General features: G+C 40.8%; 1 protein-coding gene across 1 annotated transcript; it reads right to left on the reverse strand.

The window, feature by feature from the left end:
• Positions 1–695: 695 nt before the first annotated feature.
• On the reverse strand, positions 696–1,262 carry LOC142181838 (uncharacterized). Its single transcript, XM_075255420.1, has 2 exons — positions 1,095–1,262; positions 696–1,007 (listed from the first exon to the last, which is right to left on the reverse strand). Exons 1-2 carry the CDS (start codon positions 1,260–1,262, stop codon positions 696–698), a joined length of 480 nt encoding a protein of 159 aa, XP_075111521.1.
• Positions 1,263–15,753: the final 14,491 nt, after the last annotated feature.

Here is a 15,753-nt window from a genome sequence, read left to right on the forward strand (position 1 = left end):
AGCTCCAAAAATCGCACAAGAGATGAAAGGAAATGAGCTAAATGGTCTAAGTCTCGCGATTAATAAGCTGTGCACAAGCCTCAGATATCGCATTTGCGACACCAGGTTCGCAAATGCGAACATGGGCCTCCACTGCCAAGGTCGTAAATGCAACCAATGAGTCACAAATACGGATTTTGCTGACGTCGCAAATGTGACCAAAATATCGAAAATGCGAACTCTGACCCAGGTCAGGTTCCATCGCAATTGCGAAGCGCTTTTCGCAAATGCGGGGTTCACAAATGTGAATAAATTCTCGCATTTGCGAGACCTGCAACTGTTGCCAATAAATACCAGAAAAACTGGAGTTTTGCTTATCCTCCCGAACGTCCAAAACTCACTCGAGCCCTCGAGGATCCAAACCAAACACCCCCTACAAGTCTAACAACATAACATGAACTTGCTCGAGGCCTCAAATCACATTAAACAATGCTAAAATCATGAATTACACTCCAATTCAAGCTTAATGAACTTTAGAACTTCAAACTTCTACATTCGATGCTGAAACCTATCAAATCATGTCTGATTGACCTCAAATTTTGCACACAAGTCCCGTTCAATATTACGGACCTACTCCAACTTCCGGAATTGAAATCCGACCTCGATATCAAAAAGTCCACTTCCAGTCAAACTTCTCATTTTTTTCATTTTATAGTTCAAGCAAAATTGTTGAAGTTTGACAAATCCATTTTGTTCATATTATAGTTCAAGCAAAATTGTTGAAAACTATCAGGAAAAGTCTGTAGGACCATCTCAACTTGTGATTCCTTATCAATCACAGCTCCAAGGACCTTCGGTTCATTCAGAAGACTCACCATCTTCAGAACATGGTCCCTGACCGATGATCCCTCAACCATCTTGGTGTTCAAAAAGGATTTCATGGCTGGCTGCTTAGCTGCACAATTTTGCTCACCGAACATCTCTTTGAGACTTTCAAGCATGTCATAAGCAGACCCCATAGACAGATGCTGATGTTGCAAAACATTTGCCATAGAGGCAAGAATGTAACGTCGTGCCATCTTATAAGCCTTGACCTATTTGTCATAGGCCTTAACCTGATCATCAGTAGCATTTTCAGGTTTTTCTGGGAACTCCGCAGTGATTACAAATTTGTAACCTTCATCAGTTAGGACAATATCAAGGTTCTTTTTCCACTCAACATAATTCGGTCCTTCTAACTTGTTTTGGTTTAAAATTGAGGTAAGTAGGTTGAATGAAGACATGATTAATCTGAGAGATATTCACATTAAATAGATCATTAGTTATGTATTTAAAAATTTTAAAGTCAAAATATCACATTACAAATATAACCATGCTCATTGAACAGTTAGATTTGTTAGGAAAACTTAACTATTCATGCAAAATATATGAGTTATGTAAGATTTTCACCCCATAAATTAAAACAAGACCAACTCAGATGGAAAGTAACCTATTAGTTTAAGATAGGTAAATATCACTTTTATAAACTCTAGTTTCATTGAATCAACATGTAACTCAGTTGGAGAGTTAATACAAGTAATCAAAGAACTAGAGGCAAAACTACATTAATCATCTATAATGAACTAATCCGATGTGAAAGAAGACCTATGCCAACATATAAATTCATTATATTACTGCAAAATATGATTGGAAATCATAGAAATTCAACCCTACAATCACTGTTTTATTAAAAAAATGATTTAAAAAATTTCCAAAAAATAGAAAAATGGCCAAAACACATCTAAACGACCCCGAATGCCCAAACGACGATGTACGTCATGAGCAAAGCTGATGTGTATTGCTCACTAGGTCATTTCTGATGAACTTACCAAATTTGAGGTCAATCGGAGCTCGACAATATTTCAGAATTCCAAATTCATGACCAATTTGTAGAATTCTGTTTTTGGCGTTTTGAAGGGTATTAATTATTTTGACTCGTTCAAATCACATAATATACTAATGTATGTTAATTCATGATTTCAGAACTCAAAATAATATTTTTATTATTATTTAATAAAAATTGTGTTCGAACGTAATTGTAAAAGAAACCAAAATGTTTTTCACCCGTTCAAAACGCCACTATTCATAATTCTGTATATTAATTCATAATTTCAGAACTAATAGCATTCAAAACAACCACGTTTTTATTAAAACAACATTGTCAATCTACAATTTCATAATTAATAGTACTTTTCTTGAAAACAGTCATGCTTTTTTAAAAAACATTGTTATTCAACAAAAACGCAATTAAACAGATTGTCATTAAATATAACACCACTGTTTATACACATGTATATTAATCCATAATATTATAATTAAAATACTTATAAAAACAATCACGTTCTTGATATAGAATAACCATACCGAACATGTATCATTAAACAAAAGATTTTAATATTACTCTATTCATGTTGTATTACACTATTTAGTTAGATATAAGATGGCGTCTGATACCAATAATTCAACAAAAACATAATTAAATAGATTATCATTAAATATAACACCATTGTTTATGCATATGTAAAGTAATCCATAATATCAGAATTAAAATACTAACCAAACACAATCACGTTTTGACATAGAATAATCATATCAAACATGTATCATTAAATAACACGTTTTAATATTACTCTAATCATGATGTATTATATTATCTAGTTAGATGCAAGATGACGTTTGATACCAATTGTCAGAACATGCACAACGGAAGCAAGCATACAAATCAGCCATCAAATACATGTAATAAGACAATGCTATAATTACTAGATTAGAAGCACTAACCTCTTGAAAACGTGGCACAAATCCTCCACACAGCAAGAATCTAGGGTTGCAGTCTTCTGCTATAGTCCTAGTAAGGCCCTGGACGAATTTGCTTTTTGAGTGGGCAAGAACAATATAACTCTTAAAGGTCAGTTATTGCGTGAAAAAAAAAAGTCTTCCTTAAGTAGACACGTTTTTAGCCAAAAATAGGGTTCCAAAAAACGTGTAGGATTCTGCTTTTGAAAGTAGAATCCTACTCTAACTCTACCAGATGACTTTTCTCCCAAGTCACTTTTTTTATCCAAGTCAGTCCAGGTTTTTACTAGGTATAGTAGGGACCACAAAAATAATAAGAGGCTTCTAATTATAGTATTAATTCGAAATTTGCATGAATTAATTCTTACTATAATTAATTGCAGTTGATTCCACTAAAAATTGCAACTGAACTCTTCAATATGAATTTCGAAAATTCACCAACACTTATTTTAACACCCATGCTAAGATCCCATATACCAATTAATTAAATTAAATTACTAAAAATTTAATTTAATCAACTAATTAAATCCTTTATAATCCCTCTTAAACTATTTCATGTGACGGATAAAAAATTCACCGACCGGGTTTTCAAATGAAAACTTATAAGTTTACAAAAAGGGGTATCATCAAACTGAAAACTGAGTCTGTCATGACCCAATTTCATTATAGGTCGTGATAGCGCCCAACACTATTGTTAGGCAAGCCAACGCGGAAATAGTAATAATTTCTAGGTTTACTTTACTAAAACAGTTGCAACAATTTCTTAATTTGAATTTAAAAGTAGTGATAATTAGTAACATACAAAAATAATTATACAACCCCAAAAGAATAGTCTACCAATGTGTGTGCCAAGACCTGGCGTCACAAGTATATGGACAGCTAGTGGAATATACAAAAGAATAAATCTATCCTACTGTCTGAAATAGAATAGACAGCCAAAAGTACAGAGAGACTCCATCATGCTACTAAACGACATAGAAAGGGAGCAGATCACCGTGGAAGTCTCGGACTACGATCAAGAAAGCGCATCAGACTGGTATCCAGATGTACCTACCTTAGATCATGTACAATTAAGTACAAAATCGTAGTATGAGTACATAAACAATATGTACCCAGTAAGTATCCCGTCTAATCTCGAATAAGTAGAGACGAGAGGTCGACTTGATACCTATTAGGGTCAAATAATATAATATGATACTATTCTAAGCATGGATGTCACAAATAAATAATAATTTATAGCAAGAAGTGATAAGTCATGTTCTAGATAATATCATAGTTAGCCATTTACATTTCAGAGCATTTAACAAAGTAAGTCATGAATAATGTTTCACATAGAATCATGCGCACATTATGCCGAGCTCGTACGGCCCGGTCCAACAGAAAAGAAAATGTATACTGCCAGAGGGTCGAATGGTGCGAACCATAAATGTATCTATTTCTACCGAGGCGATCGGCCTGATCCATAAATAGCAATTATCATCAAGAAGATGCATAAAGGCGCATTTATATTCAAATAATTAATACAAGTGTCCAACCAAGTGCATACGTTCACATATGTTCATTTGCAAATCTCTAGCATATCCTAAGTGATCCCATTAGCATGAAAGGATAACAATATTCACAAATATGGCATGATACGGGTCCTAAACTACCCGAAAAATTAACATAATAGTAGCTACGTATGGACTCTCGTCACCTAGTGCATACGTAGCCCCCGCATTTAGTGGAAAATTAATAAATGTTTCACCTATGGGAACAATTCCCTCTTACAAGGTTAGAAAGGAGACTTACCTCGCTCCAAAGCGTACTTCCAATACCCAGAATGTGCTCAAAACCTCAAATTTGGAGTCGAATGATCCAAAACTAATTCAACGAGGTAGGAACTAGTTAATACAAGCTCACAAGATCGCATTCTAACTATTAAAGTGTTTTCCTAACCCAAATTACAAGTTTCTTAAAATCCAACACTGGGCCCACGCGCCCGGATTCTGAAATTTTCCGAAGAAATTTGTTCTTTATAACCTAAGGATCAATAATATATGATTTCTACTTCATTCCATAAAAAATTTCGTGGTTAAATCACACTTTTATCAAAACCCTAGGTTTTGGTCTAATCCCATATTTTTCTTTAATCTTTGTGTGTTAATCTACCCAAGGTTCAAGTATTAAACTAGAAATAAGTAGGATGAACTTAACTCAAGATGCTAGGTGGAATCTCTCTCGTAGAAAGCTCCCATATCGCCCAAACAATGGTGGAAATGTGTCAAAAATAACACATTCCCGTATTAAATGAAGGCACTGCCTTCAGCGATTTCTGCACCTGCGGTTAGGGGACCGCATATGCGGTCTCGCTTCTACGAGAGGGGGCCCGTATCTATAGAATTGGGCCAGGCGGGCTGTGGCCGCTTCTGCGGTCATGGAGCCGCTTCTACGGAGAAGGAGTCGCATTTGTGGTTCCTGGGCTCCTCCCCTTGGCTGCTTCTGCGATGGGTTGACCACACCTGTGGTCTCGCACCTGCGGCTGACCAACCGCAGGTGCGGTTATGACAGATAGCTGGAGCTTCATCTCCTTGCCAATTTTTCCAACATCACTCGAGCCTCATCCGATTGATGCTCGGGGACCCCAGATGCTGCCCGAATATACCGACAAGTTTGAAATCATAAAACAGACTCGCTCAAACCCTCGGAATGCTCGAAACAACGCCAAATCTAAGAATCACTCCCTAAAACCAATTGAATCAAACTTATGAACTTCAAGTTCTTCAATTTACTTCTAATGCGCCGAAACGTACTTATACTACTCGGATTGACACCAAATTTTGCGTGCAAGGCTTAAATGTTATGTTGGACCTGTACCGGACTCCGGAACCAACATACGGACCCAATACCAACATGATCAAGCATTATTCAGTTTCACTAAATCCTTAAAATTTTAGTTGAACAATTTCTATAAAAAAAATTCATTACTCGGGCTAGGGACCTCGGAATTCGATTCCGGGCATACGCCCAGGTCCCATATTTTCCTACGGACCATCCAGGACCATCAAAACACAAATTCGGGTCCGTTTACTAAAAATGTTGACCAAAGTCAAACTTAGCCTTTAATGAAAATTTTAGGAAATCAAGTGTGCCTATTTCAACCCAAACTCTTCCAAATCTCGAACCAACCATCCTTGCAGGTCGTAAATTAGTTAAAGTAAGCGCGAGAAGTCTTATTTAGGGGTACGGGGTTCTAAATAGCATACGACCAGTCGGGTCATTACATTTGCCACCTCTTAAACAAATATTCATCCTCGAACGGAGAAAGAAAAGTACCTGAGCTAGGAAAAAGATGGAGAGATTTGCTCCGCATGACCTCCTCGGACTCCCAGGTCACCCCTCAACTGGCTGGACCCTCCACTAGACCTTTACCGTAGAAATCCTCTTGGATATCAACTGGTGATCCAGATGAATAGTACTGAAGTCTAACACATAGTACAAGTCGGCGTGATACTTCCGCATCATCGATACATGGAAAACTGGATAAACTCCTAATAAGATGGGGGGTAAAGCAAGCTCGTAAGCACCTCCCCAACTCGTCTCAACACCTCAAATGGGCCAATAAACTTTGGGGTCAGCTTGTCCTTCTTCCCAAATCTCATAACACTCTTCATTGGCGGGACTTTCAAGAGGACCTTCTCGCCAACCATGAATGATATATCACGTGCCTTCTGATCCGCATAACTCTTCTGTCTGGACTGAGCTGTGCGAAGCCTCTCCTAAATCAACTTTACCTTTTCCAAGGCATCTTGCACCAAGTCTGTACCGTACAACTTAGCCTCACCGGGCTCAAACCACCCGATAGGAGAATGACATCGCCGACCATATAAAGCCTCAAATGGAGCCATCTCTATGTTGGACTGATAGCTGTTGTTGTAAGCAAACTCTGTCAAGGGCAAGAACTTATCCCACTATCCTCCAAAGTCAACCACACATGCTCTGAGCATTTCATCCAAAATCTGAACTGTCCACTCTGACTGTCTGTAGGTCTGAGGATGGAATGCAGTGCTAAGCTCCACACGGGTCCGTAACTCACTCTGAACGGCTCTTCAGAAATTGGAAGTAAACTGAGGGCCTCTATCTGATATGATGGAAACAAGCATACTGTGCAACCGAACTATCTCCCGAATGTAAATCTGAGCCAATCTCTCTAAAGTATAAGTAGTCACAACCAGAATAAAGTGTGCCGACTTAGTCAATCTATCAACAATGACCCATACTGCATCAAACTTCCGCAAGGTCCAGGGAAACCCAACTACGAAGTCCATAGTAATGCGCTCCCACTTCCACTCAGGTATAGGCATCTGCTGAAGTAGGCCACCTAGCCTCTAGTGTTCATATTTAACATGTTGGCAATTCAAGCACCTAGCCACATACTCCACTATGTCTTTCTTCATCCTCTGCCACCAATAATGCTGCCTCAAGTCACGATACATCTTCATAGCACTCGGATGAATGGAATACCGCGAACTGTGTGCCTCCTCTAAAATCTTCTCCCTCAGACTGTCAACATTAGGAACACATGGGCGACCTTGGAGTCGCAGAACACCATCCTCGCCAATAGAAACCTCCTTGGCACAACCCTGTAGCACCGTCTCTCTGAGAACCGCCAAATGTGGATCATCAAACTATCGGGCCTTGATTTTCCTCAGTAATGAAGACTGAGCAATAACACATGCAAGGACTTGGCTGGGCTCTGAAATATCTAACCTCACAAGTCTGTTAGCAAAGGACTGAATTTCTAAGGCTAGTGGCCTCTCCTCTGCTGAAATGAAAGCCAAGCTACCCATACTCTCTGCTTTCCTACTTATGGCATCCACGACCAAATTTTCCTTCCCTAGATGATAAAGAATGGTGATGTCATATCCTTTAGTAACTCAAGCCATATATACCGTATATCCTTTAGTAACTCAAGCCATATATACCGTATAAATCACCCCTCTTGTATCAAAACACAACCCAAGCCAACGCATGAAGTGTCACAATATACCGTATACATCTTTGAACCGGAAGGCAACACAAGAACTAGTGATGTAGTCAAAGCTGTCTCGAGCTTTTGAAAGCTCGCCTCACAATCATCGGACCAACGGAAAGGAGCACCCTTCTGGGTCAATCTAGTCATAGGTGATGCAATAGATGAAAAGCTCTACACGAATCGTCTAAAATAACATGTTAACCCCATGAAACTCCTTATCTCGGTCACTGAATTAAGACATGGCCAACTCTGAACTGCCTCAATCTTCTTGGGATCCACCTTAATACCCTCTAATGAAACAATATGCCCTAAGAATGCCACTGACTCTATCCAAAACTCACACTTGGAGAACTTAGCATACAACTTCTACTCTCGCAAGGTCTGAAGCACTACTCTCAAAGGCTACTCGTGCTCCCCTAGGCTACGTAAATATATCAAGATGTCATCAATGAAGATGATGATAAAGGAATCGATATAAGGTTTGAACACCCTATTCATCAGGTCTATAAATGTTGCTGGGGCATTAGTCAAGCCAAAAGACATCACCAGAAACTCATAATGACCATATCTAGTACGGAAAGTAGTCTTCGAAATGTCTAAGTCCCGAATCCTCAACTGGTGGTACCCTGATCTCAAGTCGATCTTAGAGAACACCCTAGCACCCTGCAACTGGTTGAACAAATCATCAATGCGCGGCAACGGGTACTTGTTCTTAATGGTATCCTTGTTCAACTGGCGGTAATTAATGCACATCCGCATGGTCCCATCCTTTTTCTTCAACACTGGTGCACCCTAAGGTGACACATTTGGTCTAACAAACCCCTTTGCAAACAACTCCTCAAGCTACTCCTTCAACTCTTTCGGGGCCATACGGTATGGTGGAATAGATATAGGCTGGGTACCTGAAGCCAAATCAATACAGAAATCAATATCGGGATCTGGTGGCATGCCAGGAAGATCAGAAGGAAACACATTGGTGAACTCCCGAACTACTGGAACTGAATCAATCATCAAAAACTCTACGGTGGTATCCTGAAAATATGCCAGATAAGCCAAACACCCCTTCTCGACCATATGCCGACCCTTCAGGAAAGAGATAACCCGACTAGATGTATCATTCCACTGCAACCCTGGCGACCCTGGCATTGCTAATGTAATAGTCTTGGCATGGCAATCAAGGAAGGCGTGGTATGGGGATAACTAATCCATGCCCAGGATGACCTCAAAATAGATCATGTCAAGTAACAGGAGATCTGCTCTAGTCTTGAAACCACAGAATGTGACCACAAAAGATTAGTAGATCTGATCCACAACCACAGAATCGCCTACAATAGTGGACACATGAACAGGAGTGCCTAAAGGCTCAGGAGGAATAACTAGGAAAAGAGCAAACAGAGATGATACCTATGAATAGGTAGACATGGGATCAAATAATACCGAAGCATCTCTACCACAGACAAAAATAATACCTGTGATAATGGCATCTGAGGCCAATGCATCTGGCTTGGCCGAAAGGGCATAGAATCTGGCTGGAGCGCCGACTAACTGACCTCCACCTGACTAAGTAGTAGTTGGCTGACCTCTCCCTGTCTAGCCTTCACCTCAAGGACGACCTCTACCAGTCTGCCCACCTCTAGACGGCTAGGCAAACGGTGCTAAAATCATAGGCTGCTGACCCTGTTGTACTGCCTTGCCCTGATGCTTAGGGCATAATCTCCTCATATGACCAAGGTCTCCGCACTCAAAATAACCCCATGGTACGGCGACCTGCTACCTTGATCTGCTGCCTTGATGGCTGACCCTGATGTCATGTAGACCCATCGAAAGAAGCCTGGATAGCCGGTGGACGGTATGAACTCTCCGGCATAACACTGAAATAGGAACCAGAAGAACCCTGGGGACCTGAATACCCACTGGAGGAACCCTGAATAGCTGGCGGGCGATAAAAAATCTCTGGTATGGCGCTGAAATAGGGGCGTGCTGGAGCACTCCAAGCAGGTGGTGGTGTTGAATATGGGGGCCTGTTGGGCTGACCCCTCCCAAACTGACCTCTACCCCTAGTCGGGGCACCTCTGAACTCTTCGGAGAATCTAGCCCTCTTCTTCTGCTGCATCTGCTCCCTACCTCTCAGATGGTAGCCCTCGATCCTTCGAACAATCTCCACCACTAGCTGATAAGAGGTCCCCATCTCCACCTCTCGGGCCATGTTGGCCCTAATGCTAGAATGCAACCCTACAACGAACCTTTACACCCTCTCTGCGTCAGTAGGAAGTATCATTAATGCATGGCGGGATAACTCAGATAACCTCACCTCATAGTCGGCCACGGACATCTGACTCTGATCAAGCTGCTCAAACTGATACCGAAGCTCTTCCCTCTCGAGGGTAGAATATACCTATCCAAGAATAACTGTGTGAACTGGCCCCAAGTGATGGGAGGAGAACCTGCTGGCCTGCCAAGAACATAGGACTGCCACCATCTACGGGCCCTGCCCTTTGGCTGAAAAGTAGTGAAGTGAACCCCATGCGATTCCAATATCTTCATGTTGTTCAATATGTCCCTACACCTATCAATGAAATCCTAAGCATCCTCATGAGGCTCACCCCCGAAGACAGAAGGGAGAAGTCTCGTCCATCTATCCAACAACTTTTGCGGATCATCATCCGCAGCTAGTCTAGGGTAGGGCACCACTGTAGCAACTGGCTGAGCCCCATCCGCGGGTAGGGCACCCAGAGTTTGATACACTATAGCTGCATGACCAGGAGCCTGAGCAGTAGAGGTCTGTGCTCCCCCTCCTACCTGTGATATAGCTGGATCCGCTAGAAATAAACAAGCCTGAGTCATGGTGTCCATGAACCGCAGCATACGACCCATGACCTCCTAGAATCCCGGTGCTGTCATAAAGTTTGTCGAGGTAGGCTCAGTTGTGGGCAACTCGCCTTGCTCCTCAATGATAGGGTCTCCTGCAGGATCTGCCGGTGGTGCTATTGGAATAGCTATGGGATGCCCTCGTCCCCTACCTCGGGCTGGTGCCCTCCCCCGGCCTCTAGCAATGGGGGGAGCAGCTCTTCCCGGGTCTGGAACATCTGTTGTGCGTGTCCTCACCATCTGTGAAAGAATAGAAGAGGGAAATTTAGCATACCAACCACTGCACGACAGGAAGTGAATGAAGAGTAATTTCCTAACACCCTATAGCCTCTCGAAGATAAATACAGACGTCTCCGTACCGATCTGCAAGACTCTATTAGGTTTGTGCATGACTTATGAGAACTACGTGAACCTAGTTCTCTGATACCATGTTGTCACGACCCAATTTCATTATAGGTCATGATGGCGCCCAACACCATTGTCAGGCAAGCCAATGCAAAAATAGTAATAATTTCTAGGTTTACTTTACTAAAACAGTTGCAACAATTTCTTAATTTGAATTTAAAACAAGGGATAATTAGTAACGTACAAAAATAATTGTACAACCCCAAAAGAATAGTCTACCAATGTGTGTGCCAAGACCTGGTATCACAAGTATGTGGGCATCTAGTAGAATATACAAAAGAATAAATCTATCCTACTATCTGAAATAGAATAGACAGCCAAAAGTAAAGAGAGACTCCATCGTGCTGTTGAACAACATAGGAAGGGAGCAGCTCACCGTGGAATCTCGGACTACGATCAAGAATGTGCACTAGCCTAGGTAACCATATGTACCTGCCTCATATCATGTACAATTAAGTACAGAAGCGTAGTATGAGTACATAAACAATATGTACCTACTCAGTATCCTGTCTAATCTCAAAGAAGTAGAGACGACAGGTCGACTTGATACTTACTAGGGTCAAATAATATAAGAAAGTATTATGCTAAGTATGGATACCACAAATAAATAACAATTTATAGCAAGAAGTGATAAGTCATGTCCTAGATAATATCACAGCTAGCCATTTACATTTCAGAGCATTTAACAAAGTAAGTCAATGAATAAGGTTTCACATAGTTATCATGCACACATTATGCCGAGGTAGTACGGCCCGGTCCAACAGAAAAGAAACTATGCACTGCTAGAGGGTCGAAAGGTGCAAACGATAGATGCATCTATTTCTACCGAGGCAATTGGCCCGATCCAAAAATATCAATTATCATCAAGGAAGATACATAAAGGCGCATTTATATTCAAATAATTCATACAAGTGTCCAAGCAAGTGCATACGTTCACATATGTTCATTTCCAAATCTCTTGCATATCCTAAGTGATCCCATTAGCATGAAAAGATATAAACATTCACAAATATGGCATGATATGGGTCCTAAACCACCCGAACAATTAACATAATAGTAGTTATGTACGGACTCTCATCACCTAGTGCATACGTAACCCCCCATTTAGTGGTAAATTATTCAATTATTTCACCTATGGGGACAATTCCCTCTTACAAGGTTAGAAAGGAGACTTACCTCGCTCCAAAGGGTACTTCTAATACCCAAAACGTGCTCAAACCCTCAAATTTGGATCCGAACGATCCAAAACTAATTCAACAAGGTAGGAACTAGTTAATACAAGATCACAAGATCGTATTCTAACTATTAAAATAATTACCAACCCAAATCGTAAGTTTCCTAAAATCCGACCCCGAGCCCACGCACCCGAATTTCTAAATCTTCCAAAGAAAGTTGTTCTTTATAACCTAAGGATCAATAATATATGATTTCTACTTCATTCCATAACAAATTTCGTAGTTAAATCTAACTTTTATCAAAACCCTAGGTTTTGGTCTAATCCCATGATTTTTCCTTAATCTTTGTGTGTTAATCTACCTAAGGTTCAAGTATTAAACTATAAATAAGTAGGATGCTCTTACCTCAAGATGCTAGGTGGAATCTCTCTCTTAGAAAGCTCCCAAATCGAACAAACAATGGTGGAAATGTGTCAAAAATGACACATTCCCGTATTAAATGAAGGCATTGCCTTCAACGATTTTCACACCTATGGTTAGGAGACCATATTTACAGTCTCGCTTCTGCGAGAGTGGGGCCCACATCTTCGAAATTGGGCAAGGAGGGATGGGACCGCTTCTGCAGTCATGGAGTCACTCCTGCGTAGCCACTTTTATGGAGAAGGAGGCGCATCTGCGGTTCCTGGGCTCCTCCCCTTGGCCGCTTCTGCGATGGGTTGACCGTACCTACGGTCTCGCACCTGCGGTAATGACAGATAGCTGGAGCTTCAGCTCCTTGCCAATTTTTCTAATATCACTCGAGCCTCGTCTGATTGACGCTCGGGGCCCCTGGGCCCCGCCCGGACATACCGACAAGTTTGAAACCATAAAACGGATTCGCTTGAAATATTGGAACGCTCGAAACAACGCCAAATCTAAGAATCACTCCCTGAAACCAATTGAATCAAACTTATGAACTTCAAGTTTTTCAATTTGCTTCTAACGTGCTGAAACGTACTTATACTACTCTGATTGACACCAAATTTTGTGTGCAAGTCTTAAATGTTATATTGGACCTGTACCAGGCTCCGGAACTAACATACGGGCTCGATGCCAACATGATCAAGCATTATTCAATTTCATTAAATCCTTAAAATTTCAGCTTAACAATTTCTAACAAAAATTCCTTACTCGGGCTAGGGACCTCGAAATTCGATTCCGGACACACGCCCAAGTCCCATATTTTCCTACGGACCCTCCGTGACCGTCAAAACACAAGTCCGGGTCTTTTTACTAAAAATGTTGGCCAAACTCAAACTTAGCCTTTATGAAATTCTTAGGAAATCAAGTGTGCCTATTTCAACCCAAACTCTTCCAAATCCCGAACCAACTATAACAACCCGACCGATCGTTTTGAGCTCTTGCGCGTCGTTTAGAAGTTTGGGGCTATGATCAGCTTCACTTCAGGTACTATGACTTGTACGCATGGTCGGAATTGAATTCCGGGGAATTCAGAGTTGATTTGGAAAAGGAATTCTCATTTCGGAAGCTTTAAGTTGAACGAATTGACTAAGATTGGATTTTAGAGTAAACGAACTTGGAATCGAGATTTGAAGGTTCCAATAGGTCCGTATGATGATTTCAAATTTGGGTGTATGCCCAAATCGGGTTTTGGATGACCCAGGGGCGTTTTTATGCCTATTGTGGAGGTTAGCAATTTGGAAGAAATTTCATAAGTTTGGGTTGAAGTGCATTTTTATGTTATCAATATCCGTTTGGAATTTCGAGTCTAGGAGTAGCTCCGTATGGTGATTCTGGAGCTGGGAGCACGATCAGAAGTGAATTCGGAGGTCCGTAGGTCATTTTGAAGTCATTTGGCTAAAGATAGAAATTTGAAGGTTTTTAAGAAGTTGGACCGAGAGTTTGACTTTTCGATATCGGGATCGGATTACAATTCTGAAAGTTGGAGAAGGTCTGTAGTGTCGAATATGACTTGGGTGTAAAATTTGAGGTCAATCGGATGTGATTTGATGGGTTTCGGCATCGAATGTAGAAGTTTGAAATTTCAAAGTTCATAATGTTTGGATTGGAGTATGATTCATGATTTCGATATTGTTTGATGTGATTTAAGGCCTCAAGCGAGTTCGTATCATGTTTTGGGACATGTTGGTATAATTGATTAAGGTCCCGAGTCCTCGGGTGGATTTCGGAAGGTTAACGGAATGAATTTCGGACCAAAGAGTTGCTGAAATTTTTTGCAGAAAGCTGTTTTGATAGCAACTAGTGCAATCGCGGAGCTGGATTTGGAAGCTTAAATCTCGAAATTTATAAGGAATCTGAAATTTGCACAACATAAAAGTTGTCCTTGCATTCTAGTTTCCATAAAGATAAACCATTCATGATTTGGACATTTTATTAGAAAGTTATGATCGATTGAAGATGGCTGGTGGAGCAGTTTTGACAGAATTTTCTGATGCATGGAGCCGAATTTAAAAGCTCATATATCGGAATATATAAAGATTTATATGGTGTGCAACCTATCAAATGAAAGATCTTCGAGTCTAGTTTTGAAATCTTCAAACCGTTTGTCATTTGGATATTTCCACAAGGCGTTATGGGCGTTTTAACAGAAGGTGTACAGGAGGGGAAAATTATAATAGGATGTACAACCTTCACAGCGTAAGGTACAACTCGATGAAGCCTGGGCAGATTGCTTTAAACACGAGTTTTGGTCCATTTCTTTCATTTGGCTTGGGCGATTTTGGAGTTTTTTGAGAGGATTTGAAGAGGGATTCAAGAGATAACATCCGGAGGTAAGATATTTGAACTCAATACTAGATTCTTGTGTAAATTCTACCTAATTAATCATGGAAATTAAGCCTAAAATTGAGGAATTAGGGCTTGAATTTGGAGAGTGTAAATTGGGGATATGAAGGGGCAATTGAGGTCCGATTTTGAGGTTCTTGGTATGTATAGACACGTGAAAGGATAAGGAACCTATTGATGTAAAATTTATCGGAATCCGAGACGTGGGCCCGGGGGCCGAGTTTAAGCAATTTCGGGAATTTTGATGTAAATTGGATATTTTTGAGTGGGCTTTGTTTCCTTAGCATATTTTAATGGTTATGTACTGATTATGGCTAGAGTTGGAGCATCCGGAGGTCGATTCGTGAGGGCAAAGGCATCACGGGCTTGAATTTGGACCGGATCGAGGTAAGTAATGATTGTAAATACTGTCCTAAGGGTTTGAAACCCTAGATTTCACCTCGTTGTGCTATTTTGAGGTGACACACACGCTAGATGACGAGCGTGGAGTTGTGCATCGTTGGGGATTGTGACTTGGTCCGTCCCATACGACTGTCAAGTCGCGTATTTTGATTTGAAATCTTATAATATTCCATATTTTAGAGATTGATATTATATTTTGGGATGTATGTCATGTTTAGGGCCTTGTGCGGACCTGTTGAGACTCTTAAGGGCATTTTCCCTACTTTTCCT

Source organism: Nicotiana tabacum, chromosome 6 (genome assembly GCF_000715075.1).
Source record: "Nicotiana tabacum cultivar K326 chromosome 6, ASM71507v2, whole genome shotgun sequence".
NCBI lineage: Eukaryota > Viridiplantae > Streptophyta > Magnoliopsida > Solanales > Solanaceae > Nicotiana > Nicotiana tabacum.

Bases quoted from the DNA above. Each gene is read 5' to 3' on its own strand.
- LOC142181838 (XM_075255420.1), bottom strand. From the start codon at position 1,262: ATGTCTTCATTCAACCTACTTACCTCAATTTTAAACCAAAACAAGTTA. The intron at 1,008-1,094 runs GTTAAGGCCTAT...TTGCAACATCAG, and splicing joins AAAATGCTACTGATGATCAG to CATCTGTCTATGGGGTCTGC.